Below are 18,839 nucleotides of genomic sequence, written 5' to 3'. Positions count from 1 at the left end.
ATGTTGGGTGATATTTGAAGCTTTAGAATTTATAAATCGCTTAGCAATTGCAAACAAAACTTGAGAGTTGTAGTCAATCTTTTTGATTGATTCGAATAGTATTCTTTTTTTGCGTTAATATTTAAAGACTGATTTAAGACAAAATCCTGCTCAGATCATCTGAAGAAAGATCAGTCATTTTCTCAATTCCTTACATTTGAGTTAAATGATGAGACCTCCATGTGCAGGCTGGTGTTGCCCCTTGATTCATCCCAGGGACTCTTCCAAAAAGAAGCTAGGCCTTAAGCCCAGAAGCAGAGCAAATGACTCAGTCACTCCATGGAAAAAATGTGCCTCACTGATTTCTGCACCAGAGAGCAAAAACAGACAAGAGCTCAACTTAGAACAGAGGAAACATAAGACCACGCGCTCACTGCAAGTCTCACCCTTATATCGCTAGATGTCACTGCTGACATCATCGTCACTTAAAGGTACAAACCCCATACACACTCTACTGTCAAATCAAATCCAGTCTATTGTTTTCTCTGGGTAAAGGTTAAGCAAATTCTCAGGCAGATATTAAGCATTGACCATTCTGAAACCAGCATCATGCCAACGTTTCAGTCCCTCCAGGGATTTTTTGATATAGGATTGAATTCTGACTTTAAGATCATGTTCCTTCTCTTTCCTCTCAAGCTGCTTTATGAGCACAGAGTTGACCTGTGATATCTTGCATTTCTGGAAGTTTTGGTTTTGGTTTTTTTTTAAATAGAGTTTACCTATTTGTTGTAGGTTCAGACCACACTACTCTGGTCCAAAGCTCACTGAGGCTAATTACAAATGCAAAGCCCACTGTAGTTACAAAGGGAAAGCGGACTATTTCACATACAGGGGACTGCGGATCCAAAACTCACTGCTAACCACAGATCCTTAGCTCACATCGGTTCCAGGCGCATAAAGCAGAGTTGCTTACCTGTAACAGGTGTTCTCCCAGGACAGCAGGATGTAGTCCTCACATGTAGGTGATATCATTAGGTGGAGCCCTATTACTGGTACACTGAGCATGCCCAGTATGCCATGATCGCTGTGTCCACGGGGTCTCCCTTCAGTCTCGTTTGTAGCAAAAACTTACGAGCGAAAAATAAAATAACAAAACGTAAGCGGACCCTACTCCGTGGGGTGGTGGGTGGGTTTCGTGAGGACTACATCCTGCTATCCTGGGAGAACACCTGTTACAGGTAAGCAACTCTGCTATCTCCCAGGACAAGCAGGATGGTAGTCCTCACATATGGGAGATTAGCAGGCTACATGCTGACTCATATTACAACAGGCCAATAGCAGACAACTCATGTGACAGGCACAATAATTGAGGTGCTATTGGCAATGAGGCAGCCTGAAATCACAGCAAGTGGTTGTGGAAGGAGTTGGGCATTATACTGGAAAAAAGATTTTCAAGACAGATTGTCCAAAGGCAGAGTCTTGACAGCCTTCCTTATCTAAGCAGTAGTAGGCTGCAAATGTGTGAAGAGAGCTCCATATTGCAGCCTAGCAGATGTCGGCAATTGATACTGAACGATAGTGTGCTACCGACATTGCCATGGCCCTTACAAAATGTGCCTTCACTCACCCCTGGAGAGGAAGGCCTGCTTCCTCATAGCAGAATTTGATACAGTCTGCTAGCCAGTTGGAGAGAGTTTGTTTGCCTACTGCAACTCCCAGCTTGTTTTTGTCAAAAGAAACCAAGAGCTGGGTGGATTTCCTATGGACTGCAGTGCGGTCTAGATACAATGCAAGTGCACGCTTACAGTCCAAGGTGTGCAAACACCTCTCACCCTTGTGAGAGTGAGGCCTTGGGAAAAGAGTGGGCAGACTATAGACTGAGTAAGGGGAGAGACTGTGTCCACCTTAGGAAGAAATTTAGGGAAGTACGGAGGACCACTCGGTCACGGAGGAACCTAGTGTAGGCTGAGTATGCAACAAGAGCTTGTAACTCACTGACCCTTTTAGCAGATGTAATGGCTACGAGGAAAATAATTTTCCATGTTAGAATTTTTAATGTCATAGGAATACAAAGGCTCAAACGGGGAATGCATGAGCATTGTGAGCACTACATTCAGGACCCATTCCGTAACCGGTGATCGTAGAGGAGGCTTAAGTTGTAGAAAGCCCATGATAAGCCAACTCATAAGGGGTTGAGTCGTTATCAGGGCATCCCCTACTCCCTGGTGCTATGCTGAAATAGCACTGAGGTGTACCTGTGCAGAGGATGTCTGGAGACCAGAATCCAAAAGGTGCCCTATATATCCTAATAGAGATGAAGTGGGGCAGGAAAAGGGGCCAATACCTTTTTGTGTACACCATTTGGTAAATCCTGTTCATTTCAAATGGTAAGATTTACGTGTGGAAAGTTTTCGTGAAGCTACAAGTACCTGAAAAACATTAGTGAAAAGATTTGAAGGTTCAGATGGTATAAATTGCTATGATTTTGTGTTATGAGATTGAGCTGCGGACAGGCAAATTGGTTCCTGGATTGATAGTTCGAGAAGTATGGGGAAGCACACTTGTCGAGGCCAGTACTGGGGTAGGAGAATCATTAAACCCTTGTCCTGTTGTAGCTTCACGAGAGTTTTTGGCTATGAGCAATATCGGAGGAAATGTATATAGGAGGCCTTTGTTCCAGGAGCGAGCAAAGGCATTCATGGCTAACGCATGTCATTGCCTGTGTAGGGAGCAGAATCTGTCCACTTTGTCGTTCAATTCAGACGCAAAGAGGTCGATAATTGGTTGACCTCAGCACTAGAAGATTTTGCTCTCTATACATGGGTTCAGAGACCACTTGTGGCGATGGAGACATCGATTGAGATGGTTTGCTTGTATGTTCGGTATGCCTGTTAGATAAGTGGCCCCGAAATGCATGGAGTGTGCAAGAGCCCAGGCCTAGATCTGCACAGCTTGCTAGTAGAGCCAATAAGATCCTGTGCGTCCCTGCTTGTTCGAGTATCACATTGCCACTATGTTGTCTGTCTGTATTGTAGAATAGTGCACTATATATATCCTGCACATATGTAGTTATAGCACTATGAAGCACTGATCACTGAACTTGCCAGAGAATTATCCAGCACAGATGACATCATTCCTGGAAGGATGGAACTAAGTTTGTTATTCTAACTGATAAGAAGAGGCCTGTGGCCTATAGTAAGAGCAAGCTAAAGTACACATGTTAACATATATATCGATTGGCTATTAAAGGTAAAGGGTGTGGATTATGCAGATGACTGATAATAGCAGACCCCAGACCCTTTATAAGCTGATGCACATGTTAAGATCTCTGAGCAGATTTTAAACAGACCTTGTACACCTTTGCTTGTACTAAATTCTTTCTGTATTTTTCTGCTCCTAGAGGAATTATCCGCCTTCCTCTATTTACTTATCTGTATTAATAAACCTCTCTCTTTATTACCGTCTGAAGCTGGTATTCATTCTGTAATTAGACACAGGGTTCGCCCCTCTTTTAACAGTATCCACACAGTTTTGTGTGAGAGGCAGTGTTTGAAGGCATAAAGGGCATAATGTATGGCTCAAAGCTCCAGGAAGTTGATCTGAGACTGTTCATCTCAACTTCCTGGAGTGTACAAGAGGTTGGAGGTTGGGTTTGGAGGTTGTTAATACGAGCTCCCCAAACAAAGATGCATGCGACTGTGGCCAAGGTCACCTGAGGAATTGGTTACTGGATCGGTGACATGGATCAGGGACGAAAGCGGTTAAACGGCTTAGAGCCACTGAAAATTTAAAGTCCACTGAGTTTTTCCCATGGCTAGTCTGGCCATAGGAGTGACGTGAACCATGGAAGCCATGTCGCCCAGCAATGGGAAGAATTGATGGGCTGAGGCCATGTTGCATGCGCGCAGAGATGTGGACAGTTTGATAGGATGTTTGCGTGGTTGTTGGGCAGGAAGACCTTTTGGACTGTAGTGCCCAAATCTGGTCCGATGGAGGCAAGGAGATGAGACGGATCCATATGGGATTTATGGTAGTTGATCAGAAATTCCAGCAAATTTAGTAGATTTATAGTGAGTCTTAGAGAATTTAGAGCTCCTTGTTTGGATTGACTCCTTATCAAGCAGTCGTCCAGGTAAGGAAACACATGAATGCTGTTTTTTCATAAATGAGCGGTAATCACTGCTAGGCATTTGGTGTAATACACGAGGTGTCGAAGCTAGTTCGAACGGCAGAATTTGGTATTGAAAATGCTGTTGACTCACTATGAAGCGTATTGAAGGTCCAGAGAATAGAGTCAACCTCCTTGTTGTAGTAAGCATGGTGCCGAGAGACACCATATCCTATGCTCAGGCTTGTGGACCCTTGGGCCAACGGGAGGATGGTATACCTTAGGAGGAAGATCCGTAGGTTGTCTCGTCGGGTGGCGAGGCAGGAACAGAAGACGTGACCAGCTGACCCTCGGCACTGGAGACAGAGGCGACTGTGCAGGCAGACGAAGAGTCGTGATGTCGAGGAAAGGAACTGTGTCTTCATCACTGGAAGCCTGCGGTACCCCCAGGAGGAGCCCGTAGGGACCCGGGCCGCTGGGACTTAGGTGGACCTTTGAGAGGTCGAGCGTTCGGTGCAAGGGCTGACTGGAGCATCACCCCTGGAAGCCCGCGGTCGCCCCAAGGGGAGCCGTAGGGACCCGGGCCGCTGGGACTTAGGTGGGCCCTTGGAGATGATGGTCAAGAAGAAATCCAAGGTCAAGTGCCAGAGGGTCGTCGCTTATCGGTCCGAGGTCACACACCGAGGGATCACCACTTGCCAGTCCGAAGTCACACACCAGAGAATCACCGCTTGCCAGTCCGAAGTCAAACACCAGGAATCACCACTAGCCGATCCGAAGTCAAACACCAGGAATCACTGCTAGCCGATCCGAAGTCAGGAATCAGGAACACCAAGACAAGACAGGAACAAGGATCCGAAGTAGAAGAACTCACCGAAGCACGCAGACCTGACTAACTCAAAAGTTGCCAAGACGAGGAATGAGCAGAGGAAGCCTCCTTTTATACTTCCTCTGCTCTGGCTCATAGGGAACAGCTGAACCTGGTTAAAGGGATCAGGTCCCATTAAATCTAATGAGGAGGTGCGGCCTCATGCCTAAAGATGGTGGCGGCCATCTTGGATTTCCTCTGCGGAGGAAATGCTGCAGGACACCAAAAGGGAGGAGCAGGGACGGCTCCCTACCCGGCGGCCAGAGCAGGGACCCGTGCCGAAGCGACGGGCATCGGGTCAGGGATCTCCCCTGGAGTTCCCGTGGTGGGTCGCTGTTGCGGGCAATGTAGGGGGCCGCGCTCATGGCCTTCCACGAGTGCGGAATACAACACCATACTGAACTTTTCTTTGTGAAGAAATTTGTTGAGATTTCTGAGGTCCAGGATGAGCGGAGGTCGCCTGTTTTCCTTGGAAGTAGGAAATAGCGGGATTAAAATCCTCTGCCTTGCTGTGTCTGGGGAACGGTGTCCAAGTCCTGGTCCTCAGTAGGATGGACCGTTCTGTTCTCTGGCAAGGTTTCAAAATCCATAAGCCTGCCCAACTGGCGGAGCTGGTGTGATCTGGATATCAGTTGTTGACGTGTACATGCTTTTTGAAGTGGACTGGTTGGTCTCACGTGGGAGCTGGATAATACTCGTGTGAGCGGTAAAAGGACCTTCCAGTATCCATCTTCACTGGTTTTCTAGCCAAGGAGGGAGGATTTGCAAAAAACGTAGTGAGCTGTCCCAGGGTCTCATGCTAGTCTTGCAATTGAGGCACTGTCTACTGGACCTTGTGCATGAAGAGATGATCTGCGGTGCATGGCAGATCAGATAGTTTATCTTGGACTTCGGGCCGTAAATCAAAGGCTGTAAGCCAGGTTCACCATCTAGCACTGAGTCCTGTTGCTGGCAATGGGAGGATGTTTCGAAGCAATCACATGTTGTTCAAACTTCATTTTGATGGCAGTGAGGTTCCCTCGGTGTTGTGTCAAACATAGCTGGTAAACAGCAATATGTGACACTAACATGGATCCCCGGAAGATTTTATGACCTAGACCCTCCCGAAAACTTCTGGTCCTCTTTAGTGACCAGGTCAAAAGGGATGGTTTCAGACATTTCCTTTACAAAAGTGGCAAAGGAGATATCATTTGGAGGGATCGTCTCCACTCTTCTAGAGGAGAAGGTTCTGAGAGGAGGTTGGCTTAGGTCTCGATGGGATTGATGCCGAAGCAGGATTAGAGTCCCTATCACCCTTTGAGGATCCTGGGATAGGTATAAGGGCTCGTGGCAGCTCAGAAGGACGAGTCAGCATCGATGACTTAGGCTGTCATTGGTAGGGTACCGATGAGGGCAGTGAGGCGGTGTCACAATGGTGCGAATAATGATGGCCAGTATGGGGGCCAGTATGGTTGTAGACTCCAGAAGGCATCGAGGACAGCTTGGTAGATGAGGACATCCAGCTCCTCCCTGGAAGTTGGTATATTTAACGCAGCTACAGGGGGAGGTAGGCTAGGCATGGATCTGTGGTGACTCAGTACCCGGCATTGGTGTCAGTGGGGAACGCCTCGGTGCCTCGGGTGTAGAAGAGCATGGAGACTCTTGTACCTGGGCCAGCTTCGCAACTGGCTCGATGGATATTGATGCTGATGCGGTATCGGTGCCGGCAATGATGTTTCCCTCGGTGCTCGGCCCGGACATTCTCCAGTAATGAGGAAGCTGCCACTGATGTCCAGGATGGCGTTGGTGATGGACGGTTACCATGGCGGTGACAATGTTTCCCTTGGTGTTCGGCCCAGTCATTTTCCAGCACCGAGGAAGTTGCCACCGATGTCATGGATTGCGTTGGTGACGGACAGACACCATGCTGGTGATGATGATTCCCACAATGCTCAGCCTGTTCATTCTCCAGCACCAAGGAAGATGCTATCGCTGTCCTGGATGGCATCGGTGATGGATGGTCACCGTGCCTCCACTGTTCCAGGCGTTGTTTTTTACCCAAGGATTACATGGGGGATTTGGTTGAGATCCCGAAGTATGGAGCATTTTTGTTAGTCGAGGGCACTGAGGCATTGATGGAGGTATCAATGGCAGCTTCAACAGTATCGACGGCCTTGAAGGCTGAATCGATGGCAGCACAGACTGCGGCACTGGCGGCACAGATGGCAGCACTGGCGGCACTGAAAGCAGCACCGACGATATCTACAGGGGCTCGACGGATCGACAGCAGCACCGACTGTATCAATAGGGGCCTCGATGGATTGACAATGGCGGCAATGGCACCGACAGCACTGACGATGGCACCACGACATCGATGTTGGCATTGATGGCGGCCCTGATGGATCGATGGGGACCTCGATGGAATCGATGGTGGCACTGACGTCATCGAAGGCTGCCCTGATGGCATCAACGGCGACCTCGATGGCATCAATGGAGGCCACGACAGGGTTGATGGCGACCTCCACGGCATCAATGGGAACCTTGGATGCCCCGATCCCTCTAGCCCCGATGGACCTGTTGGAAGATCGCAGCAAGGACACCCGCGGGCATCGTGGGGCGGACTGAGTGTGATAGACATACGGAGAGAAAAAAGAGGGCAGTAAATGGTTGGTAACCCGGGTGAACCGACAGTGAGGTGACAGGAATTGACCAGAGAACACAGAATAGTACTCACTGAGCGTCCATGAAAATGTATGTGAAGGGAGACCTGTGTAGGGAAATTATTTGTGAAGTAATTCAAGTTTTTCTGTGAAGAAAAGTTGTGAGAAAAAATCTCACAGAGCTCCTAAATGCGAGGCAAACTGCAGCACAGAAAAAAAGAGATTGAAGGGAGACCCCTGTTGATACATGGATCATGGCATGCTGTTCCGTAACAGGGCTCCGCCTAATGACGTCACCCATATGTGAGGACTACTATCCTGCTTGTCCTGGGAGAACAGCAGGATTATTTTGAGTATATAATGATTAGAGACTGACAAATGATATAAATGGCAAAAAACACAAATAATCACTGTTTGATTGACTATAGATACAAAACATAGCAATAAAAATACAATATAATAGGCAAAGTATATGTTCCTTACTGATGTTGTCAAAAGCCCAAAGAATCACTCAGTTCTCCTATTTCCGGAAGTCTGGAGTGTGAAGAGATCTAATCTCTGACAGGTCTGATCATTTTTATGCAGTTCTGTGTTGCACTTAAAATAGCAGCAGGCCAGGAGTAGGAGAAGCATTCCCCTCCCTCTCGCTTAGCTTAGCGTAACCAAAACTTGACTAAATTTGAGGCCTTACAGGCTCAGTTGCATCTATTGGTACTTCCATCTTTTAGTTGTTCCTCTTGGCCTCACTAATGCTTTCAGGTTTCCAAGCTGTGCAGTTTCTCAATACATCTCTGCAAGCCTCAACAAATACATCTTATAATTTCGGGGTCAGTGTCTGGTCCTTCTGAGGCCCATAGGCTTCACTAACTTTATTCACTCTGAGCTCAGGTCAATCCCATAATACTATTCCTGGAGGCATTGCCCTGCGTTTTAACAAGATGTTTGGTTCCAGGAGGCTGATTTGAAGCTATGAAGTCATTTGCCAAAGGCATGCAGATAGATGCTAAATCAGCAGGCTCACCAAGACTGAGACAGAGCTGAGAACCACCAGCAAATAGAACTAAACTCTAGCAGTAGTAATAGGCAAAAATTAGTTGTCCAAAGGGAGAGGTGGTGGATAGAAGAGAGTCATGGCCAAGGTTAGGCCTTGGGAACACTTAAAAGAGATGGGATTTAGAGGGAGCATAGATCTTGCCTCAGTAAGGAAGGGAACAGTGGTCAGATAGGTCAGAAGAGAATCAAGGAAGCCCAAGAAGCCCAGAAATATATTTATGGTATACCAAATATGGTCAGACTGGATGAGTAAATCTTCAATAACCATTTAAAGACTAATCAGCTTAAACCCTGATAAGACTCCTCTACACCAGGCCATGTTACAAAAGTCTCTGTCCCTAAATTATCATATTTCTGTGACTAGGGCTGAGCATTTGGTGTAGTCAAAAAGGGCAAAACAGCCAGTGTGGATGGGCCAGCGCTGAGGCAGACCCTGAAATCCGTTTTCAGAAGAGATGCAGAAGTTTCTTTCCATGGGCTGCCCAGGGCACTCCCTGGGATATCACAGATACCCTGACCTCTCCTCTCTGAAATTAAGACAATAATCCAGAAACAAATCTTTCTTTTTCTTCTTGGACTCCTTTCCAGAAAAAGTTGGAGGATCTGATACACTCTAACCCATTCAACAAGAGGAAGGACTTTGCGGTGGTGTTGCAACCATTCCTGAAGAAATCTAGGCCCTCTAAGGACAGTGTGAGTATTAAAGCACCACAGCTATTAAAGAGCCTCAATTATCTGGATGTTTATTGTTTTGTTATGTTTTGCATGCTATTTTATGTTTGTATTTTATGAATGTTTTATGGAATCCTCACCGGACACATAATGGAAGATGCGGAATATAAGAGTTTTAAATAAAAATAACTAAAATAAATGTATTTATTGGGAGACTGGAGATGCTTCCTGCCTGAAAAAAAACAACAATCACTGTGCTTTAGAAACAAAGGCAAAATAAGGCCCAGGGCACACAGAAACATGAATTAGGTTCTTGTCATTTTCATTTTAATGTTAATTTTGTTTTACTCTATATGGGCTCTGTAGAGTACAACAAAAAGTTCATAAGATTGCCGCATGGTTCACTACTGATCTTCAATCCCATAAGGGACTTCCCAGACAAGCCCAGCGGAGATCCAATCCTATTCCTGAGCTTCTTAATGCATACAAGGCTACTTTTTCTTTCTATCTAATAGCAATCCTTGCCGCTAGAAAAAGCTACATCTATGCTAAGCTTTCTCATTGCTTTTAACAACCCCTGTGGGCTATTCCATTCAGTAAAAGAAATGGTTACTCCCGCATCTCATTCCAACATTCTGTTTCTTCCTTTTCCTGATCTCAATATTGCCGAGACTGTTGCAACCTCTTTCACTCAGAAAATTGAGACAATATGCAATAAATTCTTAGATGCAATTAATTCTGTTTCTGAAACTCTCCTCGCTGATGGATCCGTCTGGGATTCTTTCTCTGTTTCATCTACTGAGATTGTTCAGATTATTTCCAACCTTAACAATTCCACTAAACCATTGAATTCTTGCTCTACCACGCTTGTTAAGAATCTTCATCATGACATATCCCAATTCATTTCTGACTTTGTTAATGCCTCAGTCTCTACTGGTTTTCTACAAGACTCTCTGAAAAATTATTCCATTCATCCTATCTTAAAGAAACCTTCTCTAGATCCAGCTGATATCACAAATTATTGACCCATATCCTCGCTTCCATTCCTGGCTAAAATTGTTGAAAATGTTATACTGAAACAACTTTCTGTTTTTCTGGATGAGCATCATATGGTTGACCAGTATTAATTTGGGTTTCGCAGGTTCCACAACACTGAAATGCTGTTGATATCCAGCTTCGATACTATTCATCGGGGCTTTGATACTGGTACCCAGTATATGCTGTTCCTCCTTGATATCTCTGCAGCATTCAACACAATTGATCATACCATCTTGCTTTTTTGTATATCATCTCTTGGTTTCTCTGGTGCTGTTTACAATTTGTTTATCTTATCTTTCTTCCCTTTTCCAACAGGTATCCATAGGTCCTCATCAATCTGTATGGCATGCTCTCTCTTCTTGTGTACCTCAAGGCTCTGCCCTATCTTCTGCTTTGTTTAACATCTATCTTACTCTGCTTTGTTGCCTTTTGGCCAGCTTTGGGGTACATTACAGGCTATACAATTGTTGCAGTTTGAGTTCCTTGTAAACCGGTGTGATATTTCTATTATACAGGAACATCGGTATATAAAAACTAAAAATAAATAAATAAATAAATAAATATACACCAATGATATTCAGTTCTTTTTTCTCCTTAAAACCAATTGGGAACAATCTGTAAAATTTGCATCAATCTGTCTTTCTGCAATTCAGCAATGTCAGTGTTCCAATAAACTCTCACTTAATCTTAATAAAACCAATATTCTTGTTCTTTTTAGGTTCCCAATCACTGTTTTACCTTCTTAAATTGTGATTAGCGATTGTCAGTTATCAATCTAAAAATTGGTATGCAACCTTGGCATCATCATTGATTACTTTCTCTCTACACAACCACATATCGCCTCACTTTCACATTCACTTTTGTTTAACCTATGCCTCCTCAATTATATCAAACTCTTACTTGGAAGCCTTTGATTTTCGCACTGTTGTGCAATTATTTCTCTTTTCTAGTTTAGATTACTGTATTTCTCCTTTTACCAGCCTACCTGTTCATACCCTCCGACCACTTCAGATACTTCAAAATGCCGCAGCCCATCTCTTGTCAAATACATCAATTCGTGATCACATCATTCCAGTTCTCCAATCGGTACATTGGCTATCTATTCCTTATCAAATTCAATATAAACTCGCAGCAACAGTCCATAATATGTTAAACAATATTTCATCTCCATGGATTTCCTCCACACTGAATCTCTACACTCCCCTCTAGCTCTCTGCGTTCCTCTAGTCAAGACCTTCTAGACATTCCATTGGCAAGACTCATTCACTATGATGAAACCAGGGAATAAGTCTTCTCTACTGCTGTTCCCACCCTTTGGAATTCCCTTCCTCTAGGCTTGAGAAGGCTCAAAGATCCAAAACCTTTTTTTAAAAAATCCCTCAAGACTTACCTTTTTAAGCTGGCATTTAATATCACATAGCCTTTTCTAATTTTTTATGATTTTTCAAATGTAAATTTGTGACCGACACTTGTGTATGTTTTTATTGTACCCGCCCTGAACTATGGAAGGGCAGATTATAAATATTTCAAATAAATAAATAAATATGTTGGCAGTCTTTGAGAAAACTCCAGGGTCTGGCAAGGAACCAACTCCAGGTTTTAAGAAAAGATGTTTAAAATTTTGAAAGAAAGAGAATCCTGGTTCTTTACGCTCTACCCCTCCCCCTCCTTTGCCTTTTCTTTTAAAGACCATGTATGGGAGGGAGGGGACTCTAGAGCTTTAAAGGCCAAATCTTCCTGCTTATATAGAAGAGAGAAGCACAGATCCTCCAAGCAAAAAATGCCCATATAGTGTGCGAGTGTCCATCCAAAAATCCTGATGCAGCTGTTCTGTGCTGGGCAGCATGTGAATGTGTGTAGCTTACACTGCTGCTGCCCATGCACTGTTCTGTACATAAGTGGATGACTTAGGTGAGCCAGGCTTTCAATCCAGCACCTTTCATGACGATGCTATTCACTAGCGAATTTAGAAATGGATGCAGGACCTTCACATGCTGTCAGAAGTCCCCCCTCTAATACTGTGTATGTTAAATTGAACCCCCTGGGTCTCTCTAACTTCTTTCAAGGGATGTGGCTGAGCTGCTAGATCTGGGCTCACAGTACCACACACTGGCTATCTTGAACTTCCTCTGGTACTCGAAAAAAAAAAACAAAACAACTTATGTCTTTTCCCTTGCAGACAGGGAACATGGATTATTCCTATTTTACTCTGGACTGCTTCCACTTCAGCATTAAAGGCCACGAAGAGTTAGCCAAGGGACTATGGAATAACATGGTGAGTATAATTGTCCACAGTGCATGGAACACTCAGAATAGCAAGTAACAGGACTGAGCAAGGCCGGGAGGCGGAGAGCCACAACTCAACACAAGTCAAACATAGGACATAAAGGGACAAGGAAAATGACCTCCAGTGGCACAAAGGTTAGAGCTGATAAGCCCATCTTATCTGGCACTAACCCACATAACACTAACGGGAACCTCTTCCTGTGAGCCGTTGAGGGCATGCATGTAGGAGTTGGGAGAGAATTTGGGATTCAGTGCACCATCACTGGCAGTGAGAGGTCCCACGGAGGACCCCATGCATGGTAAATGCCCCTTCACTCTCATTAGAACACATTATGCCCATTGGGAATCGGTGCTAAAACTGATGTTTTGTTATGTCATTACAATCCACATCCTTATTTTTTGTTGTCCTTTTACTAATTTGGACATAGATGGGCTATGCAAACAGGGCCCCACCCTGCTTTGGCATGATATCACTTCAGACATATACGTAGCCCACATCCAGGTCAGCTCTTTGACATAGGGGCACAGAGGGCCATGGACCATGCAAGGCCACATGACCTCCCAGGGTTTCTGCACAGGAGGGGAAAGTCAGTCTTTTCAAAGTCCTTAGGGCTGTTTCTTCACTAAGGGCTCTTCTGTACAACAATCAGTCATACCAAAAATCACTCTTCCCAAAACCTTTGTTCAAAATAAATTCTTTACTGAAAGTGGCAGGGAAACAAATCAAAGTCCAACAGTAAATTAGAGAGTAGGGCACCACAATGTACACAAAGTCCCAAATTACAAAACCACAGATCTCAGTCTCTTGCACACACACCCTTCCCACAATGGTAGTCTCTTAGGGACAGGTACCCTTCCACCCTAGGCCCTTCCAGTATCTTTTGGATATTGCAGATCTTCTCAGTTCCTTCCTCTCTTCTTTCAGATAAGATTCTGGCAGATTTGCTGGATCCACCAACACCCTGTGGAATTTCTCCATTTACATTTGCTGTTACCCTCATCCAGCAGATTCTGTGTAATCCTTTCCTTCAAGGAGCTCCTCAGACTCTGAAACTTTCTCAGGAATACTTCTTCCAAACACTCTGGAGGCCTAGGCCTCTGCAATTTCTTTCCCCTTTCAGGCTTCTAGCCCAGCAGGATATCCTTTCTTCATATCCTTTCCCTGTGGAAGCATAGACCCACCAAGTGCTAAGGCTGATGCTCAGCTCCCTCTGCCTGCATCACATGGGTGCAGCCTTTTCATTCAGACTGACAACTCCCCCCAATGGGGAGTGACACACTACACTACCACACCTTACTACACTGACCTCACACATAGGGGCAGGCTCTGGAGGGAGACCTCTGCTACATACTAATACCATACCATTAAAGGGCAGCCACTGCTAGTAAAAGAGTAGAACTGGATACTTTGTCACATGACTGGCTAAGGGGTGACCATCATGGCAGCTTTAACAGTACAGGGACCCTGAGGGAGGAAAAGCAATTTCATGCATTGGAGGTGGACCCTTAGGCCGAGGTGGGGTTGACGCAACCTGTAGGTAGGGACCTATGGGACCCACCGTCGACAGGTGGAGTGGGCTGAAGATAGAGGCTGCTGGAGCTTCACCTATACTAGCCCTCGTTCCCCACGAGTTATGCCTTTTGGTGCCGGGGCCGGCAGGACTTAGGTGGGCCTCGAGGTTGGTTCGTGAAATAAGGCGGTTCAGCACAGAGACATCAATCAATAGGTGGTGTAGTCCTTCCCTGGACTGGGTTCGGTACAGGAACTCAGCCACCAATGGAACTGGAGGTAACTGGAGGCGCCTGAGCAAATAAAGGCCGAAGCCTTGTAAGTCCACGTCCAGGAAATAGGCTGGAGGAGGCTTCACTGACAGGTTGGAGTCAGGACTGGCGGCAAGCGAGGATCGTGGAAAGTAATGTAGAACTCTGGACACAGAGTAATCTGTAGTGTAGTCGATCAAGGCAATGGTCAGGGCACGGAGAAGGCAGGTGTGGTCAAATGTAGTAAAGGTCCGGGGTTGGAGATAGGCTGAAGAGTAGTCAAACATAGCAGAGGTCCGGGGTTGGAGATAGGCTGAAGAGTAGTCAAACAAAGCCGAGTCGAAATCCAGAAAGTCAGTCCAATACATAGACAGGGCAGGAACGAGGAAGACAGGAACCGGGAACCACAGGAGACAGGAACACATCGTATAGAAGATTCTCTGTCAGCAACAAGTACTCAGAGTATGAGGAGACCTGTTGCAAAGGCAACGCTATGGAGCGAGGCCTGAGCTTATATTTGCTGAACAGTCTGACATCAGCAATCGGGGCAGCGGTCAGGTTCCCTCCACAGGCCCTTTAAAAGAATCAGCGATGCGTGCGTGTGCGCTTAGGGCGGGGCACGGTGCCGATGGTGGTATCTCTCCATGAGCCATGCGGAGAGGCCCAACGAACAGGGACATTTTGGGACCATGGCAGAGCCGGAGGCATTGGAGGTGACCAGAGGTCAGAGCTTGCGGCCCACCGCCGCCAGTGAAGAGGAACCAGGAGCTGGAGTCCATACAAGAATGTGAGAGGGCCACGCTGTGGGTCTGCCGCAGGCAGTACGTGTAACAGTACCCCTCCCCCCTTTACGCCCCCCTCTTGGAGGTCGGGGTTTGCCTGGATGGGCACAACAGTAATTTAAGAGGAGAGTCTTGTCCAGGATATTTTGAGCTGCTTCCCACTAATTCTCTTCGGGTCCATATCCCAACCAGGAAAGGAGGTATGCCCACTGGCGGCCCCTACGGTGGACATCTAGGACTTCATGGATCTTAAATGTCGTATCGGTTTCTGCCACCAAAGGAGGTGGCTCAGGGGCTTTCCGGGCAGGCCAAGATAAAATCATAGGTTTTAAATGAATGTATTATGTATTCCCAGCGTAGGAGACAACCACAGCTGATAAGTAACAGGTCCAATGCGTCAGGTAACAGCGAAGGGACAGATTTATCTAGGAGTGAATCTCTGAGATGGAATTCGAAGTCAGATGTATCGAGTACTTAACCAGACTTTATGGCCAGGGAGAAATTCAGGAGCCGAGCAACATCAACTGACAGCAGTTCTCTTGGCTAGGGAAGCGGCCTGACACAAGCGGAGATTTGTCTGCTCCCATAATGTTTTAAGGGCATCTGCAGTAGCCTGTTCCACAGGGGACAGCACAGATAGAGGCATGGGTAGTGGTGGCCGTGGTTGTTTCCCATAGATGACTGAAAATGGAGACGTTCCAGTAGTAGTGGCAATGTGGGAGTTGTGAGAAAACTACACCCAGGATAAGAGGTCTGACCAGTTATCTTGTCATTGATGAAAGCACACAGGAAGGCCTTCAAGGAGCAATTCATCTGCTCAGCTTGCCTGTTGGCTTGGGGATGATAGGTGGTCGTGAGGCTGATGTTAATGAAGAACTTTCAGCAAAGGGAGCGCCAGTACCTGGCAATAAATTGAGGACCTCGGTCTGAAACAATGTCCGTGGGTTAGCCGTGCAGTCTGAAGATATGTTGGAAGAATAATCGTGCTAGCTCTGGAGCAGATGGTAGGCCCGGTAGAGGTACAAAATGGGCCATCTTTGAAAAACGGTCTATGGTGACCCATATTACGATGTGACCCTTAGAAGGCAGCAGGTCCATGATGAAATCCGTAGATAAGTGAGTCCACGGTTTTTCAGGTGCTGGAAGTGGTTGTAAAAGACCCCAAGGTCGTCCAACCGGTGGTTTTTGCTGTGCACATATATTACAGGATTCGACGTATACTTTCGCGTCGGAGACCATGGTAGACCACCAGAAGAACTGCTGGAGCAGTGCCACGGTTTGTGCTTGGCCTGGGTGACCAGCAAATTTGGAATCGTGCGCCCATCGGAGAACTCTTTCTCGGAGTCGTCGAGGCACGACTGTCTTCCCAGCTGGAACTGGATGAATGGCAGATAAGCAAATACAGGTTGGATCGATTATGTGTGTTGGTTCTTCCGGTGTGTCTTTGGGCTCGACGGATCATGATAGGGCGTCTGCCTGGAGGTTTTTATCGACTGGGCAATAACGGAGTTTGAAGTTGAATCTGGAGAAGAACAAGGCCCATCGAGCCTGGCAGGCGTTGAGACATTGTGCTTGACTTAATTGTTCCAGAATTTGTGTTGTGTACCCTCTAGCCATGGGCGCCACTCTTCGAGAGCCAATTTTATGGCAAGCAGCTCACGATCCCCGATGCTGTAATTTTGCTCTGCGGATGAAAATTTTCGAGAATAGAAGGAACAAGGAACTATAGTACCAGAGGAGGTGCATTGACTTAGGACCGCCCCAGCCCCATTGGCGGAGGCATCAACTTCAACTAGAAATGGGTGGTTCGGGTCAGGATGGTGCAGACAGGACCCCTTCTGGAAGGCTTTCTTCAGACGATAGAAGGCAGTAATTTATTTATTTATTTAACATTTTTCTATACCGACCTTCATGTTTAAAATACCATATCAGGACGGTTTACATCGAACAGGGGTAAAATAACTAGATAAAGGAAAAAACAAAGTTACATTAAAACGAGGACTGTGAACTTGGAAGCTTAGGAAGCTAGAAGAAAAATATAAAGTTAAGTTAAAGGGAGAGAAACAAATTCCGGACTAGAGGTAGTCCAGACTAGAGATAGTCCACATGTTAGAGTCGGTATCCATGCTATCCAGGTATTCAGAGGAGGGGAGGATCCATCCTCTTCACCGGCGATCCTCTGCAACCGCGGCGACCGGACCGAGCGAAGGCCTGCGCGATCGGCGCCACGGACCCACCGGGGTAAGGCCCTTTAAATTCGCTCTTACCTCCGTTGGATCCGGGCCCGACCATGCGGCTTCCTGTGCCGTCCCTGCCGTCCTCCGACAGCACGAACGCCGCGAAGGCCCGCCCCCCACCAGCAGCCAGCCAACCACAAGGGGCCCTGAGGCTCCTTAAAGCCAGCTGCAGCTCCGAGATCCTCCCTCTTCACCGGTGATCCTCTGCAACCGCGGCGACCGGACCGAGCGAAGGCCTGCGCGATCGGCGCCACGGACCCACCGGGGTAAGGCCCATTAAATTCGCTCTTACCTCTGTTGGATCCGGGCCCGACCACGCGGCTTCCTGTGCCGTCCCTGCCGTTCTCCGACCGCACGAACGCCGCGAAGGCCCGCCCCCCACCAGCAGCCAGCCAACCACAAGGGGCCCTGAGGCTCCTTAAAGCCAGCTGCAACTCCGGCGCCGCGCGCCGAAGGAGCACGCCAAAGGAGCGCGACAAAGGGGCCCGCCCCTTTGTGCGCCCCTTCGTGCAGCCCATTCGGACTGCCCTGAAGGACTCCGAAGCTTCATCCAGACCACCCTCGCTCTCTCAGCAGGCCCACTGGACCCGAAGCCCACCTGCCAGCCCTCAGCCAAGACCAACCTGGCCTCAGGAACGCCGGAGTGAGTAGGCACCTCCACAGATCCTTTCACCCCCTTGCCCCTGCCACTGGACTACTCCCCACCCTTACATCTTAATACGCCCCAAGCCGTATTAACTGCATATTACCTACATGGTCTTTCATTGTTACCTGCATAACCTGCATTGTCTTACCTACATGGTCTTACCTTGTCTAAGAACTGCACATTACCTGCATTGTCTTGTATTGTCTAATCCGTATTAACTGTATATTACCTTCATTGTCTAATCTGCAATATCTGCATTGTTTAACCTGCATGGTGTACTATCAGCATTACTCGCACTACTGCACCAGCACTGTGCCCTTTCCCTCAGCCAAACTCTCACTATACCTTAAACCCTGCCCTGTATTGCCCTACACGCTCTCACCACAGACTCCACCCTGTTTTTATTCTCTGTTAGTCCCCACCACCCAAGTCCCCTCACTTTACTAGAACCATGTGCCTACTCCCCATCCCAACACGGCACTGCCCGCTACTACGCAAACCCCCTACAACACCCCCCCACCCACCCATACTTCGCAAATCCCTCATACCGATTATGACCCCACCTTTCTCACAACTCCTAGGTTTAACAACATTAGCCATTACTCTCTTCAATGCCCAATCCATACAAAAAAAAGGAACTATACTAAATGATCTGCTTACAGACGACAACCCCGACCTTTGTGCCATTACCGAATCCTGGTTAAAAAATACCGACCAGGTTTTCCTAAACCAGCTCCCCACAAAGTCATACGACCTCCTCTCCATACCAA

The 18,839-nt window shown here is 46.9% G+C and overlaps 1 protein-coding gene across 2 annotated transcripts in view; it reads left to right on the top strand.

The window, feature by feature from the left end:
- Positions 1-18,839, top strand: part of LOC115089622 (phospholipase B1, membrane-associated-like) — a 296,793-nt gene that overhangs the window by 239,873 nt on the left and 38,081 nt on the right. For both annotated transcript variants that reach the window (XM_029597713.1, XM_029597714.1), the window contains exons 14-15: positions 9,236-9,340; positions 12,537-12,632. In XM_029597713.1, coding sequence (XP_029453573.1) covers positions 9,236-9,340; positions 12,537-12,632 — 201 coding nt within the window. The remainder of the gene's footprint in view (positions 1-9,235; positions 9,341-12,536; positions 12,633-18,839) is intronic.

Source organism: Rhinatrema bivittatum, chromosome 4 (genome assembly GCF_901001135.1).
Source record: "Rhinatrema bivittatum chromosome 4, aRhiBiv1.1, whole genome shotgun sequence".
In the NCBI taxonomy this organism is placed as follows: domain Eukaryota; kingdom Metazoa; phylum Chordata; class Amphibia; order Gymnophiona; family Rhinatrematidae; genus Rhinatrema; species Rhinatrema bivittatum.
The sequence above is the reverse complement of the archived record's forward strand: the minus strand, read 5'-3'. Positions and strand labels throughout refer to the sequence as shown.